A 21,137-nucleotide genomic window follows, 5' to 3' on the forward strand; every position below is an offset into this window, starting at 1 on the left:
GCGAAGGTTGCAGTGACCCAAGATTGCACCACCGCACTCCAACCTGCTGGGTGACAGAGTGAGACTCGTCTCAAAAAAACAAAAAAAGACCATCCTGGACAATACACCAAGACCTCATCTCTACTAAAAATCAGAAAAACCAGTCGGGTGCAGTGGCATGCATCTGTTGTCCCAGCTACTTCGAAGGCTGAGGTGGGAGGATTGCTTAAGCCTGGTAGGTCGAGGCTGTAGTAAGCTATGGATTGTGCCATTGCACTCCAGCCTGGATAACAGAGCAAGACCCTGTCTCAAAAACTAAAAAACTGGGCCAGGCGCCGTGGCTCATGCCTGTAATCCCAGCACTTTGGGAGGCCGAGCCAGGCAGATCACGAGGTCAGGAGATAGAGACCATCCTGGCTAACATGGTGAAACCCCATCTCTACTAAAAATACAAAAAACTAGCCCGGTGTGGTGGCGGGCGCCTGTAGTCCCAGCCACTCGGGAGGCTGAGACAGGAGAATGGCATGAACCCAGGAGGCAGAGCTTGCAGTGAGCCGAGATTGTGCCACTACTCCGGCCTGGGCGACAGAGCGAGACTCCATCTTACGAAAAAAAAAAAAAACTCTCCCATCTTCTAGGAGACCTTCCCTGGCCACCTGCTGAAACAAGCTCTCCCTGCAGTCCCTCTCCGCCATGCCATCCTCTTCTCTTCTCAAAACTCCACTTCCTGACATGGTGCCTAGAATTTATTTGCATGTGTGTGTGTATATATATATATGATAGGATCTCACTCTGTCACCCAAGCTGTGATGCAGTGGCATGATCACAGCTCCCTGTAGCCTCAGGCAGTTGTCCCACCTCAGCCTCTCAAATAGTTGGGACTACAGGCGTGTGCCACCATGCCTGGCTCATTTTTTATTTTCTGGTTTTTGTAGAGATGGCGTCTTGCTCTGTGCCCAGGCTGGAGTGCAGTGGCTGTTCACAGGTGCCATGATGGGGCACTACAGCCACAAACTCCTAGGCTCAGGCAGTCTCCCCGCCTTGACCCACCAGACTGCTGGAGTTAAGGCGTGAGCCACCGTGCCAGCCAACCTTGTGTTTATTTGAACGTTTCTTTTCCCTTGGCCTCCTCTGACTCCACCTGAGCAGGGACCTCAGCTGCCTGGCCCACAGGGGGAATGAATGGATGAATGTACCCTCATTCATCTGCCTATCCGTTCTTTCTGCAAATGTCAGCCCTGGGCTGGTGGGGTCAGGCGACACAGAGAGATGGATCTGACCCCACCTCTGCCCTGGAGGGGCAAGGAGGGTGGGGAGGAGCTGCCTGGTAGCATGTGCCGGTGCAGGTGCCAGAAGCAGACTGGTGTACTGGGAAGCCCAGAGGAGGGAGGGGCCCACTGGCCACCTGAGGGTCTGACCGGCAAGCCCCAGGTGTTCTCTCCTCAGGGCGACGATGGGACACCAAGCCAGCCTGGACCACCAGGGCTCCCTGGACCACCAGGGCCCAAGGTGAGTGTCTGCCCCTCCCCTCGTGGCCCTCTGCCCCCACCTTCCATGGTTCCTGTCTGCCTGGTGAAGTCCCTACCCTGGACCTTTGGCACCACAAGGTCCTAGGCCAGTGCCCGGTGCAGGCCAGAGAGAGGCAGAAGAAGGCCCTGGCCCCACCACACAACAGGCCTAGCGTCTCACCCAGTCCGTGTGTCTCCCTGACTCCCTCAAGCCCTCTTGTGTCCATCTCAGGGGCCTCACTTTCTGCCGTGTCCCCAAGCCAGGAACTGGGTGTCATCCTCACGCCTCACTCCCCCAACCCCTCACAACAGCCACCAAATCCTGGCCAGCCAGTCTCCAAAGTACCCCTTGAGCCCCTGAGCTGCCCAAGTAAGTGCCAAGGCCCACACCCGAAGGTGGCAGCCGTGGTCCTGTGTCCCCTGGGCTAGCGAGAGCCCTGAGGTCCATCTGCACACACCCCCCATGGACTCAGTAACAATTTGCCAGGAGGCCTAATCGCAAGGCTTCAGGCAGCCCCAAGGCACCCGCCACGTGCCCTCTCACACTTGCTTTCACTGCAACTGTTTCTATTTCAGGGCGAGCCAGGGAGCGAGGGGCCTCAGGGCGAGAGTGGCGTGGGCGGTGCCCCAGGACCAAAGGTGACGTGAGGGCTTGCTGCTCTGGCACCCGTGGGCCCTGCTCAGACCGGCACCCAGTCGGGAGTGGGAGACGTGGTCTCAGCTCTCGTTTGCCCTTTTAAGTGAGGAGTCCCAGGAGGACCTGGCCCAGGGGTCTCCTTCAGCACTGTCGGAGCTGGTGTGGGGGCAGCAGTGGTGAATCTGGACGAGTGGCAAGGCCTCCACTGGTGCCCAGCTCTGTGGCCCACTCACCATGCAGCCTCCGGCTCCTGGACACCAGTGTCCCCATCTCTACACAAAGTGATGTCAGAGGAGGGTCTCGCAGGCCCTTCCGGGAGCCCCATTCCTGGAGTGCTGTTCTCATACATTCGGCTGTGAAGGCTCCAGCACTTGGGCCCTGGGCCCTCCTGGGAAGAGGGGACCAGGAGCAGGGTCGTGGGAGGTGTGTTTTGGCTTCACACCTGCACCGTGTGTCTCCACAGGGGGAGCCTGGCCACCGAGGCACGGACGGAGCTGCAGGGCCCCGGGTAAGCTGCCACCTCTCAGGCAAGGCCTCAGGGACGAGATCTAGGGCCCCCATAGCTTCAGAAGCCCCTGTCCCCACAGAGACCCCAGAGGAGCAGTGGAGCTACAGGAACTGGGAGTATTTTACTTTTTAAACTAATGTATTAGTGATTTTTGAAAATTCATAGTACGTGCCTTTTTTGGGTAAAATGTTCAAATACGGAAGTATAAGAAGAAGAGTCTCGGCCGGGCGCGGTGGCTCAAGCCTGTAATCCCCAGCACTTTGGGAGGCCGAGACGGGCGGATCACAAGGTCAGGAGATCGAGACCATCCTGGCTAACATGGTGAAACCCCGTCTCTACTAAAAATACAAAAACAACTAGCCGGGCGAGGTGGCGGCGCCTGTAGTCCCAGCTACTCGGGAGGCTGAGGCGGGAGAATGGCGTGAACCCGGGAGGCGGAGCTTGCAGTGAGCTGAGATCTGGCCACTGCACCCCAGCCTGGGTGACAGAGCGAGACTCCGTCTCAAAAAAAAAAAAAAAAAGAAGAGTCCCGACCCGTTCTTATGAAGCCAGATCTCTCTCAGTCCCCTCGAGCGCATGCCCATCTAAATTCCTTTCTTTATATATTCAGACACAGGTCCTCCATTTGTCCTGTGCCTGATCCTGCCGCAGTGGGCTGGGCCTTGCCTTTTCCCCACCCCACAGGGAGGTTTGTCCCTGCCACCAGGAGCACAGCGCCCCAGCCCACCCCAGATCTTTTGTGACCAGCCCCTAGCAACATACCTTATCTTTAGGGTGACGTCCAGGATCCTGGCCTCGGCTCTGTCTCCTCAGGCTCAGGAGGCTGGTTTCTTCCTCCAAAAAACAGGATCTGAGTCCCTGCCTGGCTGTGCAGGTGGTGGGGAGCGGGAGAGGGTTGGATTAGGCAGCCAGTGAGCCAGGCTGTTCTGGGCAGGCTGTGACTGGGGACCTGCCTTGTCCCTGGGGAGGGCTGGCAAATGAGGCCCAGGCAGGGGTCTCCAGCCTGCACAAGGGATTGGCTCCGGCCTGAACCAAAGTGCTCCCCACCCTTCACCGTACCCCAAGCAAAGAGCAGCCTGGGTGGGGAGTGAGGCTCACGAGGGGAGGGCTGGCCAGCAGCCTTGTGTGCACATGTGAGTGTGCACGTTGGGTGTGCAGCATGGGCATGGGCACGCTTACGTGCACCTGTAACCAGGCAGGAATAGGCGTGTGGGTGCGTGGCGTGTGCAGCCTCTACCAGAGGCTGGGAAATGGAGGCACAGGGGCCAGATCCAGCCTGCTCATGTTTTTGTGTTTTGGAGGGTTTGGGGCTTCTCTGTGTGTTGCCAACATTTAAAAATCTGAAGAGCGTCACATCAAAATCAGGCTTTCCGTTTTCCCCTGAGGACTCGGGTCAGGCCTGAATGCCCACATGACGGCAATTCCAGCCGCCCCTCAGCTGGACCAGGTGGAAACAGGTCCCTCAGCTGGCCCCAGCGCCTGCCTCCCCTTCCCTCCCATGCTGGGATCCACACTGGGGAGGGGCATGCATGTGGCCTGGGTGACAAGGCTCTTCCATTGCTTTGTCTCTGGGTGTGATGCAGGGACAGCTGTCACTTCACCCCCCAGTGTAGCTCTTCCCTGAAATTCTTACCCTTCTTCCTGCCTCAGGGTGCCCCAGGCCTCAAGGGCGAGCAGGGAGACACAGTGGTGATCGACTATGATGGCAGGATCTTGGATGCCCTCAAGGTAGTGTTCCTCGTGGGACCAGGATGTGCCTTAGATACGATTTTCCTTAGGGAACAATAACTTCCTTTGTAATTAATCCCGCACTTTTTTACACAAGGGACTCGAGGCAGCTTAGCACAAAGACCCCAACCGTTCCTAGGCGTCCGATGTGGAAATCAGGGCTATGTTGAGACGACCTCAGAGAGCCCCTGTGAATGTGGCCCATGTGGACTGAGCTCCCTAGAGGCCAAGTCAAAAAGTGAAGCTTCTCGCTCAGAAGCAGGAGCCAGAGCATTTCCTGGGGTCTGTTCCCACCAGTGTCTCCTGGGACCTTCCCAGAGGACACTGGGTGGAGGGGACACTGGGTGGAGGGCTAGGTCTTCTAATGATGTAATGGAGAGGATGAGAGTGGCAAGCCCGGCCCCCGGAGTCTTGGGAGATGTGTGACCCCCGAGCCCAGTGGCTGGTAAACTTGGGACTTACCACCAGTGGAGAGAGGCACTGGGTGCCAGCAGCTCATGGGTACCCCAGAAGGGAAGTGGGTGAGGAAGGAGTGGTCACCAGAGATCAGACCGGGAAGGGGGCCCTGGCCCCACCTGAGCATCATTTCCAGTTATGTCCCACAGGCTTTGGGAAAGTACAAGTTGGCAGTAACTGTGGCACCCACCCCCAGAGGCATGCATGGTGTGGCATGGCGTGGCGTGGCATGGCAGGCAGGCACATGCATGGTGTGTCCCAGGCTGACCGAGCCTATGAGTACAGGGAGTTGGGAGATGGACTTTGTTTTGTTTTTATTTTTGTTTTTGTTTTTGAGATGGAGTTTCACTCTTGTTGCCCAGGCTGGGTGTGATCTCGGCTCACTGCAGCCTCCCCCTCCCAGGTTCAAGCAATTCTCCTGCCTCAGCCTCCCAAGTAGCTGGGACTACAGGTATGCGCCACCACACCCAGCTAATTTTTGTATTTTTAATAGAGATGGGGTTTCACCATGTTGGCCAGGCTAGTCTCAAACTCCTGATCTCAAGTGATCCTCCCGCCTCGGCCACCCAAAGTGCTGGGATTATAGGTATAAGCCACCACGCCCGGCCAGAGATGGACTTTGGATGCCAGACCGAGATGCTGACTCAATTTGATGGGCAGCAGGCAGCCATAGTCCACATAGTCCATGCAGGGGATGATGTTAAAAAAATAAAAACATGCTGGGTGGGTGGCTCACGCCTATAATCCGAACACTTTGGGAGCCTGAGGCAGGCGGATCACAAGGTGAGGAGTTTGAGACCAGCCTGGCCAACATAGTGAAACCCCGTCTCTACTAAAAATACAAAAATCAACTGGGTGTGGTGGTGCACACCTATAGTCTCAGCTATACGGGAGGCTGAGGCAGGAGAATCACTTAAACCCGGGAGGCGGAGGTTGTGGTGAGCTGAGATCGCACCTCTGCACTCCAGCCTGGGCAGCAGAGGGAGACTCCATCTCAAAAAAATAAAATAAAAAATAAAAACATACTGGGGGAAGGCTAGCTAGGGAATGGTATGGACAGTGAACGAAAGCAGGTGTTGGAGCAGGTAGCAGGGGGACCCCAGGCAGGGAGGTCCTGGGCCTGGGCCTAGAGGAGGGTGGATAAGATGGAGGCCAGGGGCATCTCAGTGGGACACCAACAAGAAGGGCACAGGATAGGGAGGCGGGAGGTGGGAGGGGAGAGACCTAGAGCTTGTGGGGCAGGGGCTGGGCAGGATGCAGTTTTACAGAAGGGAGGGGAGGGGAGTGTGGAGGCCGAGCAGGAGGCCTGCAAAAAGTCTGGGTCAGGACAGGAGCTTGAGAGTGGGGTCGGACCTGGACACACTGGAGACCCCACCCCTACCTGTGAGACTGAGGAACTCCCTAGGTCCAGCAGATAGCAGGCAGTGGAGCCAGAGGGTCAGAGAGCTCATAGGACAGTCAGAGAGGGTGGTGCTGGGCCACTGTTGGGGATGTCATTCTTGGCAGGCCTTGAATGCCAGCAGGGGATTTAAGCTTGCTTCGAGAGGCAATAGGGAGCCAAAGCAAGATCTTGAGCAGGGGAACGTCGTGACGAAATCTGGATTGGGGCAGAGAGCCGTTCATGGCAGCAGACACCTCCTGGCCTCCCCCAAACCTGGGTAGCCAGATAAAGCCATGCACAGTGTGGCCTGACCTGACGGGAAAAAGTGGTCCCCGAGGACCCTGCCCCTGCTCAGCTCAGCTGGACGGGGACTTTGTTCCAGGTGGGGAGCTGGGCGGGCAGCAAAGGGAGGCCCTGCCTAACCAATGACACTGACTGGCTTCACTTTCACACACAGGGGCCTCCCGGGCCACAGGGGCCCCCAGGGCCACCAGGGATCCCTGGAACCAAGGTCAGTGCCAACACAGCTGTGTGGTCCCCCAAGCATTTGTCTCCAGTGCTCACCTCCCACTTCCCGTCTGCTCTGTGATCCTCTTCCACTTCCCTCCTGGTGTCCTGGCTTCTGAGAGCTCAGAGAAAGGGCCTGGGCTTCCAGGCTGAGTGCCTTCTCCCTGGGCTCTGTCTAATCTGGGAGATTTCTCTGGGAAGCCTCATTCATACGTTTAAACTGAAAAATCATGCAGCTATAAAAAAGTCATTTGCAGCCACATGGATGTAGCTGGAGGCCATTATCCTAAGTAAATTAATACAGAAAAGAAAATGGGCTGGGTGTGGTGGCTCACACCTGTGAATCCCAGCACATTGGGAGGCTGAGGCAGGTGGATCACCTGAGGTCAGGAGTTTGAGACCAGCCTGACCAACACAGTGAAACTCTGTCTCTACTGAAAATACAAAAAATTAGCCAGGTGTGGGGGTGTGTGCCTGTAATCCCAGCTACTTGTGAGGCTGAGGCAGGAGAATCACTTGAACCTGGGAGGTGGAGCTTGCAATGAGCCAAGATTGTGCCATTGCACTCCAGCCTGGGCAACAAGAGCAAAACTCCATCTCAAAAAAAGAAAGAAAGGGAGGAAGAAAGGAAGGAGAGAGGGAGGGAGGGAGGGAGAGAGGGAGGGAGGGAGGGAGGGAAGGAAGGAAGGAAAAAAGAAAACCAAATACTGCATGTTCTCACTTAAAAGTGGAAGCTGAGCCGGGTGCGGTGGCTCACGCCTGTAATCATAGCACTTTGGGAGGCTGAGGCAGGCAGATCACCTGAGGTTGGGAGCTCGAGACCAGCCTGACCAACATGGTGTCACCCCATCTCTACTAAAAATACAAAAATTCGCCATGTGTGGTGGTGACCGGCACCTGTAGTCCCAGCTACACGGGAGGCTGAGGCAGGAGAATTGCTTGAACCTGGGAGGTGGAGGTTGCAGTGAGCCGAGATCACGCCACTGTACTCCAGCCTGGGACACAGAGCAAGAGTCCATCTCAAAAAAATAAAAATAAAAAGTGGAAGCTGAACACTGGGTACACACAGACACAAAGACGGGAATAATAAATACTGGAGATTCCGAAAGGGAGGAGGTGGGAGGACAGGGATTGAAAAACTACCTATTGGGTGCTATGTTCATCACTTGGGTGACAGAATCATTAGCAGCCCAAACCTCAGCATCATGCAATACACTCATGTGGCAGCCCTACCCGTGTACCCCCAAATCTAAAACCTTTCTAAAAGCTATGAATTTTCCCGTAAGCACTGCTTTAACTGCATCCTACAAACCTTGATATGTTGAATTTTATTTTTATTCAATTCAACCTAATTTCTAAGCTCTCTTTTGATTTATTCATAGATTATTTAGAAATACTTGGGGATTTAGAAATACTTGGGAGATTTTTTTCCAGACATCTTGCTTTTTTGTTTGGTTTTTTTTTTTTTTTCATATTTAATGTATCCAGCTGACCAGATATTTTATTAATTTCTTATTTAATTATTATGTGGCCAGGCACCGTGGCTCATGCCTGTAATCTCAGCACTTTGGGAGGTGGAGGCAGGTAGATCACAAGGTCGGGAGTTCAAGACCAGCCTGGCCAATATGGTAAAACCCTGTCTCAACTAAAAATACAAAAATTAGCTATGCGTGGTTGTGCGCACTTGTAATCCCAGCTACTTGGGAGGCTGAGGCAGGAGAATTGCTTGAACCCAGCAGGCGGAGCTTGTAGTGAGCTGAGGTTGTGCCACTGCACTCTAGCCTGGGAGACATGGCGAAACTCTGTCTCAAAAAAAAAATTGTCTTGCAGTTAGAGAACATATTCTTTTTTTTTTTTTTTTTTTTTGAGACAGTCTTGCTCTTTTGCCCAGGCTGGAGTACAGTGGCGCCATCTCAGCTCACTGCAACCTTTGTCTCACGGGTTTAAGCAATTCTCCTGCCTCTGCCTCCTAAGTAGCTGGGATTACAGGCCTGTGCCGCCAAGCCCAGCTAATTTTTTGTATTTTTAGTAGAGAGGGGGGTTTCACCATGTTGGCCAGGCTGTCTCAAACTCCTGACCTCAGGTGATCCACCCACCTCAGCCTCCCAAAGTGCTGGGATTACAGGCGTGAACCACCATGCCCAGCCAGAACATATTCTTTTTAATACAACATTGATCTTTTTAATGTATTAAAACTTGTTTTAGAGTCAAAGTGTTCTTTCTTGTTGAATGTTTTATATGCACACAAATTAAATGTATATTTAGCTGCTATTGGGTGTAGTGTTTTATAAGTATCCACTAGCTAAAAATAAAGAACTGAAAACCCAGCCCCTGTGCCCACATACCAGTCCGGTGGATGGACAGCTATGCACACCCTGTGACCTGTACCATTCGTTCGCATCCTGCCCGTTTGTCTCAAGAGAAAGAGCCAACAGCTTTGAAGTCAGGCAGATCTGGTCCTGGCATCGTTGTTCCTGGGCTCTGTGGCCTGAAACCAGTCACTTAACCCTCCAAGCCTCAGCACCCGAATCTGTGACATAACACCTTACTGGTGATAGCCATGGGCTACATCTGCTCGTGATGGACTGAGGAAACAGAGGAGGTGGTGGGTACTGACCCACCCTGGGCCGGGTACACAGTGTGTCTTGGCCCTCTGGCTGCTGACACCTCTCTAGGAAAGGAAGACATAACCCCTCTTGCCATCTGTTTCCTTCCAGGGTGAGCTTGGATTGCCTGGTGCCCCAGGAATCGATGGAGAGAAGGTCTCTGGGCCTTTCATTTCCTTGGTGATGCCAGTGCCTGGTATTGGGCTGTGTGGGTGTGTGTGTGTGTGTGTGTGTGTACAGAGTTAAAGACCATGTGTGAGAGAGGCAAAAATCATGGATTCTGGTGCCAGGCCGCCTGTGTGCAAACCCTGGTCTGCCCTCAGGTCCCGGGCAAGTTGCCTGCTCTGGGGCAGGGCTGAGTAACTCTGTATGGAGAACACTCAGCACAGTGCCTGGCACGTGGTGAAAAGCCATAAAAGCTAAGAGCATCACTGCCATCATAGGTATTGCCCCAGTTCTAGTGTGTGTGTGTGTGTGTCTGTGTGTGTGTGTGTGTATTGGTGTGTGATATCCTATACAGACGTAAGCATATTCACGGGGTCACTGGCTATTTGAGGGTGAGTCTTTCCCACTGGGTCCGCAGTGTGTGTCTCATCCTGGACATTATGTGATTGGTTGAATGGAGGGATTCGGTGGCTGGAAGAGTTTGTGGGGTGGGGAGTCCCACCACTAGCTTCTGAGGTGTGAGCACAGAGCAATGTGGCCCCATGAGTGCCCCGAGGGGCAGCTCCAGGCTCACATGCTTCACCCGTCTGCCCCTAGCCCCTGCCCTCCACTGCACTCAGCTAAGGCTCCCAGCCACTGTGGCTGGAGGTGAGGCCCCACAAAGAGAAAGTGGGGACCTGCCATGAACTAAGCTCTGGGGACCTGCTAGGGTGGGGAAAGGGGGAGGACCTCCTAAGCCCCACTAATCCCTTGTTCTTGTGGCTTTCAGGGTCCCAAAGGACAGAAAGGAGACCCAGGAGAGCCTGGGCCAGCTGGACTCAAAGGGGAAGCAGGCGAGATGGGCTTGTCTGGCCTCCCGGTATGTGACTGGGCTGGGCCACATTGCACCTCCTGTGTGGAAGCCCCGTGCTGTGGGGAGGCCAGGGCGTGCCTCTGACGGCCCCTGCAGTCTCAGTGCCCGGCCGGCCGGGGACACTCTAGGCTCTGGGCCAGCACTGCCCTCTTCTCTCCCGGCCTCCACTCCTCATCTGAAAGAGGCCTTCCGCCTGCCTCAGAGGGCAGCTAAAATCAGGAGGTGTGGCCATGGAAGTGCGTTGGCCAGATGGTTATGCCACGTGCTCTGACCTAAGCTGCCCAAGTCTGCATCCAGCTCCGGGCAAGCAACCTAACCTCCTGGGGCCTTGGTGTCCTCACTTCCAAAGTGGGGTGATCATCCCCCGCCCTCAAGGGCGTGCGTGGCTGGGCTGACAGTGGTGGCTGACACACAGCAAATACCCACTGTTGTCATCCTCATCATTTTTGTTGTTGCTTTTGTGGCCCGATTGGAAGAGCCACCAGGTGTTACGCCACGACTGGGACATCCACTGTCCATCCCTGATGATCACTGGGCTAGAGGGGGCACTGGGGTTTGACCCCGAGGTCTTTGCTTCAGAGCCCCTGGTTGTTCCCTGCACCCCAAGAAAACAATCTGTGCAGCTGCTCGTGTGCTCTCTGAAGCCCACGCTGCTGACCACCCAGGGCATGGTCCATGGATGCAGGGAGAACTTCAGTTGCAACAGCTAACTGAGGACTGCTCCCAGAAGCCACATGGGGGACGGAAGGGAGGTCGCTAAGCACCGTGGGTGGTGATGTAGGTGCTGGACACAAAGGACTCACAGGCCATGCCGTCCTGCAGGGCGCTGATGGCCTCAAGGGGGAGAAGGGGGAGTCGGCATCTGACAGCCTACAGGAGAGCCTGGTAAGGGGGGTGTGGGGGGTCAGGGCTTCCCCCAACACCCAATCCAGGCTGAGTGGGGATCCTGAGCCTTGGGACAAAAAGGCCACCTGGCCTGAGCAAACCCAGGGCAGTAGGGGAGGGAGAGTACGGGGAGCAAGGCCCCTCTGAGAAGCCACAGGCCAGCTGCCACCCGCTCACCAGACTCTGCCCTCTGGGGGCAGGAAGGAGATTCTCGATCCAGCAGTGTGCGATGAGCTGGGGGGCGGGTGGGTGAGGGTGACAGGCGGTGGGTGACTAACCTGTCTCTCACCCTCCCTAGGCTCAGCTCATAGTGGAGCCAGGGCCCCCTGGCCCCCCTGGCCCCCCAGGCCCAATGGTAAGGATGGTTTGCTTTGGTTTGGTTTGAAGCAGCCAGGAAACCAAGAGGCGGGATGGGGGCTAGTCCCAGAGCCGTGACCCAGGAAAGCGCGGGCTTCTCCAGTCAGGGAGGGGCACATGGGCAGAGGGCAGAGCCCAGGACAGGGCCCCAGGGGCCAGTGAGTGGCCGCTGCAAGAGGGTCCGGAGCCAGCCTTCTCACCTGCTTCCTCCTCCTGCAGGGCCTCCAGGGAATCCAGGGTCCCAAGGTGAGTGGCCATAGCCCCCTCTACTGGCCTCAGACTCACTGCCTGGGCAGTTTCTAACAGCCTTGCCAATGGGCAAAGCAAAGGGCCTGATGCTCCGCCCTGGCCCATCCCTGAGTCTTCCCAGCACCTGAACGTCCCAACTCCCCAGGGCATAACCTCCCTGATGTCATTGGGGCCAGTGCCCCCTCTCCACCCTTGGGGCTCTCTTCTCCACCTTCTCCCTCTGCCCAGAACCCCAGTCTGTACCTCTCTCCTCCTCGGGTCCACCACCCACTGTTTCTACTGCTTGTCCTCTTCTCCTTTCTCTGTGCCTCTCAGGTCCATTCACTGTCCCTACCTTTCCCCATCCCAGCCCACCCCACACACATCTGTCTCTCAGCTGCCACAGCCTGAGCACAAAGTCTTGGGCTTGGTGTATATTACATAATGGAGTGTTGCCTGCTCTTACATTAAATCCTCGAGTGTGGGCTGCCCGCATGCCCTGCTCCAGGGAGGCAGACACAGACGGGGAGGCCATCTGGCCTCACTCCTTGTCACACCACCCTCCTGGCACAAGCACATCTCTGCTTCCCCAACTCAGAGGCCAGATGTGGGATTGAGAGTCATGGAACCCCAGGCCTGAGCCCGCAGCCCCACCAGACGCACTGCTTCTGGTTCTGTTTTCTCTTAAGACCACCATAGTTCATGTTTCAAAGAGGCAGCTGCTATCAGGGACAGGGTCCAAGGCTTGCCACAGAAGCCTGATGGGGACCCAGCTCTGCTGCCTCCCACTGTGTGGCTGGGCCCGTCCCCGCCCCTGTCTGCACCTGCTTTCCTCATCTTTGAAATGGGTGTGACCGTAATCACCTTCCATGGGGTTGAGAGAGCCTGTTCGGGAAAAGGTGCAATGTGCATGGCCAGACCTCCTCCTGATCACCCTCACCAGGGAGTAAGCTGGGGTCAGGTCTGGTGGAGCCTGGATCTGTTCCTCTGTCCACATCCCAGCTCCCTTGCAGTCTCCAAGCTTGCCTGTCCTACTCTCTGTCTAACCCCTTCCCCTTGACTGATTTCCCTCCTTTGCCTCCAGGGCTTGGATGGAGCAAAGGGAGAGAAAGGCGCGTCTGGTGAGAGAGGCCCCAGCGGCCTGCCTGTGAGTCTCACAAGCCTTGTTTGTCCCACAGGTGTTAATTCCTGTAACTAGCATGCCTCTTGACTCACTCCTTTTCTATCCAGGGGCCAATTGGCCCACCGGGCCTTATTGGGCTGCCAGGAACCAAAGGAGAGAAGGTAACCGCTTCATTCAGAACCCCCTCTCCAACTATGGCCACACGGTCATGGTGGCGCTCAACCCGGGAACCCCAACCCTGTACCTCACTGGGTCCCTGCACTTCACAGGGCCAGAGTTCAGGCTCTGTGCATGCCAGGTCTGTTGTGGCTCCATCTATGCCTGCGTGGTTGGTGGGTCTCCTTGCCTCCATGTCTGTGGCCAACCCATGGGGCTGGACTTCCCAGCAGCGGCATTCCCAGCCCCCCTCCCCAACCCCTCTCACCCACTCTGTGTCTCTCCTCAGGGCAGACCCGGGGAGCCAGGACTAGATGTAAGTGTCTCATCATCACTTTGAGTAATCGGGTGCCTCTTGCGTGTATCTTCTGCCCTCATGCAGTAACCTGATCTGGCTACTCAAGTGTGACCCCCTTCTCCAGGGCTGGGACTGCAACTGACTGGTTCCCCCTGTGTCCCCATTGCCAAGTCCAGTGCACAGCCCAGAGTAGGTCCTTTGTGGATAGATGAATGGATGGATAAAGGATGGATACATTGGCAGATGGATGATGGATGGACAATGGAGGATGAATCGATGGATTGATAAATGCATAATCGCTGCAGGATTGATGGATGGATGGATGGATGGATAAATGGATAGATGGGTGAATGGATGGATGGATGATGGATGAGTGGATGATGGGTGGGTGGATGATGAATGGATGAGGGATGGATGGGTGGATGGATGATGGATGGATAATGGAAGAATGATGGATGCAGGGATGGAGGATTGAATGGACTCATCCATCCATTCATCTGTCTATCCATTATGGATGGATGGATGGATGGATGGATGGATGGATAATGGATGAATGATGGATGGATGGAGGGGATGATGGATGATGAGTGGATGGATATATAGATGGATGGATGATGCATTGTAGCAAGGAAGTGAAGAGAGCAGTGAGGAACCCACTGCAATATCCTGGTGACAGATAACAAGGCTTTAGCTAGAGCAGTAATTTGAGAAGAAGAGGAAGGGAAGTATTAGCCCAGGCTAATTATATCAAGTCTCTCTGGTAGCATACATAGAAAACATAGTTTAAACTGGCTTAAAATGACTCATAATTGAAAAATCTGGAGGTTCAACACATGGATCCAGGGCTCAACTGTGTCAGCACAACTCAGCCTTTCACCCTCTCTTGTCCGCTTTCCCTGTGGAAATCAAGTTCCGCGTGGTGGTGAGGTAAAGCCAGCAGCTCGAGACCATCATCCTCCCAGGCCCAAACTAAGAAAGAAAATTTGACTCACTCCAGTGTTCTACAGGAAGTCTCACAGGCTCTCCCTGGTCCCAGTTAGGTCAACACTGAACTGTCACTTGACCGTAGGAATGCAGTGCCCTGACGAGTCAGACCATGGACTGGGGCGGAATCAATGGGTTGTGAGAGAGGAGGTTGTTCTCAGGAAAATCAGGTAGCTATTTTGAGGGACATGGGACCAGATGCAGGGCCGCAAGGACTCTGGTGTCCACCCTAGACTTTAAAAAGAGAACATTACCGGCCGGGCACGGTTTCTTATGCCTGTAATCCCAGCACTTTGGGAGGCCGAGGCGGGCCGATCATGAGGTCAGGAGATCTAGACCATCCTGGCTAACATGGTGAAACCCTGTCTCTACTAAAAATACAAAAAATTCGCCGGGCGTGGTGGCGGGCGCCTATAATTCCAGCTACTCGGGAGGCTGAGACAAGAGATTGGCATGAATGCAGGAGGCAGAGGTTGCAGCGAGCCAAGTTTACGCCATTGCACTCCAGCCTGGGTGACAGAGCGAGACTCCATCTCAAAAAAAAAAAAAAAAAAAAAAAAAAGAAGAAAAAAAAAAGACAACATTACCTGGGAGAGCAACTGGAGGAAGGAAAGGAAGAGCTGTAGCTTGTGTGTCTGACTGGGAGGGCTGGGATCCATTGATGGGAAGGGAGGGGAGAGGACAATGCTGAACCAACTGCAGGCTGTGGGCCCAGTTGGGGGTGGAGCTAAAGAGACTCCATACCACCATGAATGTGGCTACAGCTGCCTTCTAGGAGGCCTGGTGCTCAGGGTAGCATCTCAAAGCCATGCCCACCCTGCTCTACCTGGCAAATGCCAGGCCCCTCCTCAACCCCAGCAGACCCAGCTATAATAAGGACCGTGCTCAGAAACTCCCTTTGACCCCCCACCTGTGATAGAACAGCCCTTCCCCTGAGAGTCCCACCACCCGTTTCAACCTCTGTCACTGAGCGTTGACTGTCATCAGCACTCTCTTACCGACCTCGTTACACATGAACAAGGGAGCATGTCGAATCCAATTCTCTTTTTGAAATTGTTTTCTTTCTCTTTTTTTCTTTTTCTTTTTCTTTTTTTTTTTTTTTTTTTTTGGAGATGGAGTCTCACTCTGTCACCCAGGCTAGAGTGCAATGGCACGATCTCGGCTCACTACAACTTCTGCCTCCCGGGTTCAAGCGATTCTCCTGCCTCAACCTCCCAAGTAGTGGGGACTACAGGTGCATGCTGCTAGGCCGCTAATTATTTGTATTTTAGTAGAGATGGGGTTTCACTGTGTTGCCCAGGCTGGTCTCGACCTCCTGAGCCCAGGCAATCTGCCCGCCTCGGCTTCCCAAAGTGCTGGGATTACAAGTGAGAGCCACCATGCCCGGCCTCTTTGTTTTTTGAGATGGAGTCCTGCTCTGTCGCCCAGGCCAGAGTACAGTAGCATGATCTTGGCTCACTGCAACCTCCCCCTCTCAGGTTCAGGCAATTCGCCTGCCTCAGTCTCCCAAGTAGCTGGGATTACAGGCACGCACCACCACAATCAGCTAATTTTTGTATTTTTTAGTAGAGATAGGGTTTTGCCATGTTGGCCAGAATGGGTCTCAAACTCCTGACCTCAGGTGATCTGCCTACCTCGACCTCCCAAAGTGCTGGGATTACACCACGCCCGGCCATGATGACTCCAATTCTCTGCCCCCAGTGTCCAGCCAACAGCCCAGTTCCTAGTGGATGTTTAGCCACCTTGGTTGGGTGGATGGACAGATAGATGAATGGACAGATGGCTTTTGAACCAAGGGCACAGAACAGAGGTCACCATTTCTCACCCCATCAGACAGCGACATGACTTCCATGGTTTCCAGGGTCTCTGTCCCCAGCCAAGCCTAGACCAGCGCCAGCTGCCTCTGTGATGTCAGAGAAAGCCCCTTGCCAGCAGCTCTGCCTAAGTGTTGATGTCCAGGGACTACTTTGGAGCAAGCCCAGCTGGCATCCTAAATGCATGCTCTTCCTACCTCAGCCTTGTGCCCAGCAGTGTATCACTGCAGCTGGGGCTGGGCCGGCGTGTGTCACGAATATGCGGGGGGGAGTGGGCGTGTGGATGGGAGAGGAACGGAGATGAGCCGGTAACAGAGGTGCAAACCTCCAGCCTCATTTTCGGGTTTAGCCTCTAATCCTTTTGTCAGGGTTTTCCTGGACCCCGAGGAGAGAAAGGTGATCGGAGTGAGCGTGGAGAGAAGGTGAGGGCAGCTGGACGGGACTGGGGCAGGAGGAAAGGGGGAAGGAGGCAGGTGGGAGTGGAGGCTCAGGCGAAGCAGGCAGAGAGAACCCGGGCTGGGCAGGTGGGCGGGAGGCAGGGGAGGCTGACCCCAGGCGCGTCTCTCGGAGAGGTGTTGGAGGTTCCTGAGCCTGGCAGCAGATGGCCAATACCACCATCTCCCCTCCTGCACAGGGAGAGCGAGGGGTCCCCGGCCGGAAAGGAGTGAAGGGCCAGAAGGGCGAGCCGGGACCACCGGGCCTGGACCAGCCGTGTCCTGTGGTAGGTGTCGGAGGAGGGCCCTGCCCCCAGGTCTTTTTGGCCTCCAACCATGGTCAGACCAACATCTTCCCTGTCCTCAGAGCTCAGCTGCAAGTCCCAGAGGCCCCACTGGTCACGCACCAGCCTTGCTCACTGTCAGGGCCACTGCTGCTGCTACTGCCATCACCAGGGTTCCCCTTGCTCTGGTCCTAACCACCCCCTACCATGGGCATGGCTCAGGGAACCCAGCCACTCTGTAGAGACGGAAGCCCAGCCCCTCATTGTTCAGCCCCAGGACAGGCCTGGCTTGAATAGGAACCCATTGTGGGCCATCTTGGGCTGGAGATGGACAGGGTCTAGACAAGGAGTGGAGGGGCTTTACCTGGAGTCGTCAGTACCATCAGCGGTACCCTGGGAGGGGCTGGACCCTGAGGAGGGAACCAAAGTCAGCACAGGCACACTGCTGCTGGGGACGGAGGCAGTGAGTTCCCAGGCCCCCGCTCTGGCTGCCTGGGGTCAGAGTCAGGGTCTGACTCCCACTGGGCTTGAGGCCAAGTTGGGCTGAACCTCAGCTTCCCCAAGCATAGACAGTGGGACCACTCTGACCTCTCTTGCTGGCTGTCCCTCCCCTTCCTTCATCCTTCCCAGAAGAGTCTCTCTGGGCTGCGGCAGCAACTCCCTCTTCCCCACATCCCCTCTACCTGCCTCCATACCCTTCCTTTACCTCCTTCCCTGCTCTCTCAGTGGCCCGTGGTAGCCCACCAGCCCGTGTCCAGTGCCTAAAACAACCACAATTCAAAAGTCAGTTCCCTTTATTTCTTTCCGGAGACAGAGTCTCACTCTGTCGCTCAGGCTGGAGTGCAGTGGTGCAATCATGGCTCACTGCGGCCTCAATCTCCCACGCTCAAGTGATCCTCCTGCCTCAGCTTCCCGAGTAGCCAAAACTACAGGCATGCACCACCATGCCCAGCTAATTTTTAATTTTTATAGAACTGGGGTCTTACAATGTTGTCCAGGCTGGTCTTGAACTCCTGGGCTCAAGCGATTGTCCCACCTTGGCCTCCCAGAGTGCTGGGACGATAGGTGTGAGCCACTGTGCCCTGCCTAGTTCCCTTTTTCTAGAAAGTAGGGAGGGTTTACATGTCACACTCTTCCAGTGGAGCTCAGAAAAGACAGGAAAAACAAAACAGCTGGGTTTTCATACTACAACTGGACAGATACTCATACCTGGCCACTCCAGCCACGGGAATGGGGAGGGGGGCCTTCCGCGGGGATGTGTGCAGGCCAGCCTCAACCTCCAGTGGTGCCAGAGTTAGAGACCCCCTCCCAGACCTCTGGCCTCTGTTCCTCAGTGTCCTTATCCCTGCAGTGGGGGGTATCCCTCCCCTCGGACAGTTTTGAGAAGTCAGTGAGAAAAGGACTTGAAGAGGAAAGTGTGGGGACAGCAGGGGCAGGTTGGCCCAGCCCTGCAGCTCCAGCCCCTGGCCCAGGACTCCCCTCCAAGTCAGTAAGCCCTTGTCTCCTTTGAAACAGGAGAATCCCACCTGCAGAGGCCGGAGAGGGGCACCAGGCTGGCGGGGCCCTGCGAGGGGCAATGGACCATGCCCTGCGGTAGGCGGTCTGGCCTGCTGTGTGCCACGTGCCGTGTGCTATGTGGGCCTTTGGGGCAGCCAGGGCCCCGGCCTTCCTCGCTTCTGCCTTCCTTTCCATTCTGCCCTCCTCCTCACTTTCCCTTTGGTCCCTAGCCTGGTCCCCTGGTGTACACATGGGAATATTCCGGGGGATGCCCAGCGTCTGAGGCTCATGCCTGTGCTTTGGAACAGAATGACATGTTTTGTGCCTTGGTGTCCCTGATAAGTTAGTCTTTGTTCCTCTCCAGTTTCCCCACCCTTCAGGCTGCCTGAGGAAACCTGGACCCTGCTTATGTCTGGCTGCTGAGTGGGCACCACAGGTGCCACTAGACAGCCCCACCCCACGCCCAGCCCCAAACCCCAACAGCCTGAGCCTGCCCTGTGCAGGGCCAGCACAGGCTGAAGCAGGATGCCAACTCCTGGCCATCCTTAAAACCCTCCAGGAGCCATTCCTGCCCAAGGCCTGAAAGCTCGCAGGCCCCAGGGTGAGGAGCCAGAGTCACTGTCACATCAGGCAGGAAGCCACGCGGCTCTCAGCAGGACCCAGGCCAGCCTGTGCATGCCTGGCACAATGCCCATCCCTTCCTAGTGCCCTCCTGTTCCTGCCCACTGCACAGCAGTCCCCACAAAGCACAGAGGGAACACAGGACAAGCTCAGTCAGAGGCCGTCATGTCCCCATGACCGCACTACCTGGGTGGACAGAGGAGGCACTGTGGCCCTGCCTCAGTGGGGCCCAGCAGCCTCACATGGCAGCTCCCTGACCTGTACCTCCCTACAGACCAGGGGAGGGTATGTGGGGTGTAGAGGAGCTCCCCAGGCCCCATCCCCATCACTGAAACCGTCTTCCTTTCCAGGGCCCCGACGGGCTGCCTGTGCCTGGCTGCTGGCATAAGGTACCTTGCAGGGAAGAGTCTCCAGGGCAGGCTCGGGGGAGGCAGGGGAGGGTGGCGGAATGGGGAGGGCCCTGGAGCCTGGGTGCTGTCACTCAAACCTCTGGGTGTCTGTGGCTTCCCGCACAGTGACTGAAGAGCCAAGTTTCCCATCATGACCCTGGTTTTGACTCTCCCGTCTTGCAGCTGAGGCGTGGGACTGTGGTCCTGGGTGATGGTGCATAACCCACCCTGTGGGTCACATGGACTCAACTGACACCTGGCCCAGGCAGAGCAAAGCCATCAGTGCCTCCTGGGATATTGTCCAAACAGGCCCACGGAGAGGGAGTGCGGGGGAGGGAAGAGAGGAGGGATCTGCACCTGTTCCCAAGGAAATGAGCAGGATGGGGGATGCCAGAGCAAGGTGGCCTGGATGGGGGCGGGGCCTCTCGGGCTCCTCATCACCTTCAGTCTCTTCCTCCTCTTCCAGTGACCCACAGGCCCAGCTCACACCTGTACAGATCTGTGTGGACATTTTTAATTTTTGTAAAAACAAAACAGTAATATATTGATGTTTTTTCATGGAATGCGCTACCTGTGGCTTTTTAACATTCGAGAGTGTGCCCACCCAGCCCCAGAGCCACTGGCATGTGAAGCTGCTGGAAAGTGGACAGGCCAGCCCCGGGAGGTGTATACCTGAGGGGCACCCTCGGGCCTGGGCTTTCCCAGGAAGGAGATGAAGGTAGAAGCACCTGGCTCGGGCAAGGCTAGAAAGATGCTACATGGGGCCTTCAGTCACCTGATCAGCAGAGAGACTCTGAGCTGTGTAAGAACCTGCCCCCAAACACTCTGGAGTCCCTGGGACACACCCTATCCAAGAAGACCCAGGGATGGAACAGCGGCTGCTGCTCCTGGCCTCACCAGCCTCCAAACTCAACCACAACCAGCTGCCTCTACAGTTGGACAAGACTTGGCCCCTGGACAAGACTCGCCCAGCACTTGCAGCTGGGCCTGGGGAGCAGTGAGTGAAAATCCCCCAAGAGGGTCTAGCTCCTACTGCATTCAGTCGGCCTCAGGAGGCCAGCCTGCCCTGAGAACACATGTCCTCTGGCCAGAAGTAGTGGCTGAGCTCTGTGATCGCTGTGATGTGCACCCAGCTCCAGGGAGCAGAGTGTCGGGGATGAAGGGGCCCAGGCTGGACTGACTGCTCCTTCCTGTGTCTGTTCCCATATCACCCAGAGAGAGATAAGATGGGACATGGCCTGGCCCAGGGAGGAGGCCTGCCACTCAGAGTCTGGGTCTCACTGGCCCCAAGTCTGTCACCCAGAACTCTGGCCAAAAATGGCTCTCTAGATGGGCTGTGCAGGCAAAGCAAACCTCAGGGCTGGTTTGCAGCTGTCCCGAGCAAAGGGCCTGCCACCAGACCCACCCACGCTCTGACGAGAGGCTTTTCCACCTCCAGCAAGTGCTCCCAGCAACCAGCTCCATCCTGGCTGCTTGCCTTCCATTTCTCTGTAGATGGAGATCACTGTGTGTAATAAACCACAAGTGTGTGTCTGGGTGTGCCTGTCCTTGCGGACTGTCCCTGGGGCACCTCTGGCTGTGGTTTCATCCTGGCCACTGCTGGGTGGGGAGGGAAAAGGGGACTCTCCCTGAGTAAGAGCCATCCCAGAAACCAAAGGAGGAAGTTCAGGGTCAGGACAAAGATGGGATTTGGAGTTTGGAAGACACAGATTCATGGCCTGGTCCTGCCACACATCAGC

The 21,137-nt window shown here is 55.8% G+C and overlaps 1 protein-coding gene across 5 annotated transcripts in view; it reads left to right on the forward strand.

Annotated features, from left to right (window-relative positions):
* Positions 1 to 20,933, forward strand: part of COL23A1 (collagen type XXIII alpha 1 chain) — a 353,238-nt gene extending 332,305 nt beyond the window's left edge. For 3 of the 5 annotated variants that reach the window (XM_030926647.1, XM_030926650.1, XM_030926649.1), the window contains 18 exons: positions 1,426 to 1,488; positions 2,064 to 2,126; positions 2,588 to 2,632; positions 4,283 to 4,360; positions 6,655 to 6,708; positions 9,422 to 9,466; positions 10,245 to 10,334; positions 11,151 to 11,213; positions 11,512 to 11,568; positions 11,790 to 11,816; positions 12,883 to 12,945; positions 13,029 to 13,082; positions 13,367 to 13,393; positions 16,542 to 16,595; positions 16,808 to 16,894; positions 18,407 to 18,484; positions 19,360 to 19,398; positions 19,865 to 20,933. In XM_030926647.1, coding sequence (XP_030782507.1) covers positions 1,426 to 1,488; positions 2,064 to 2,126; positions 2,588 to 2,632; positions 4,283 to 4,360; positions 6,655 to 6,708; positions 9,422 to 9,466; positions 10,245 to 10,334; positions 11,151 to 11,213; positions 11,512 to 11,568; positions 11,790 to 11,816; positions 12,883 to 12,945; positions 13,029 to 13,082; positions 13,367 to 13,393; positions 16,542 to 16,595; positions 16,808 to 16,894; positions 18,407 to 18,484; positions 19,360 to 19,398; positions 19,865 to 19,867 — 990 coding nt within the window. In that variant the 3' untranslated portion in view covers positions 19,868 to 20,933. The remainder of the gene's footprint in view (positions 1 to 1,425; positions 1,489 to 2,063; positions 2,127 to 2,587; positions 2,633 to 4,282; positions 4,361 to 6,654; positions 6,709 to 9,421; positions 9,467 to 10,244; positions 10,335 to 11,150; positions 11,214 to 11,511; positions 11,569 to 11,789; positions 11,817 to 12,882; positions 12,946 to 13,028; positions 13,083 to 13,366; positions 13,394 to 16,541; positions 16,596 to 16,807; positions 16,895 to 18,406; positions 18,485 to 19,359; positions 19,399 to 19,864) is intronic. The other 2 variants (XM_030926648.1, XM_010361876.2) reach the window with 1 other exon arrangement.
* The last annotated feature ends 204 nt before the right edge of the window (positions 20,934 to 21,137 follow it).

Source organism: Rhinopithecus roxellana, chromosome 3 (assembly GCF_007565055.1).
Source record: "Rhinopithecus roxellana isolate Shanxi Qingling chromosome 3, ASM756505v1, whole genome shotgun sequence".
NCBI lineage: Eukaryota > Metazoa > Chordata > Mammalia > Primates > Cercopithecidae > Rhinopithecus > Rhinopithecus roxellana.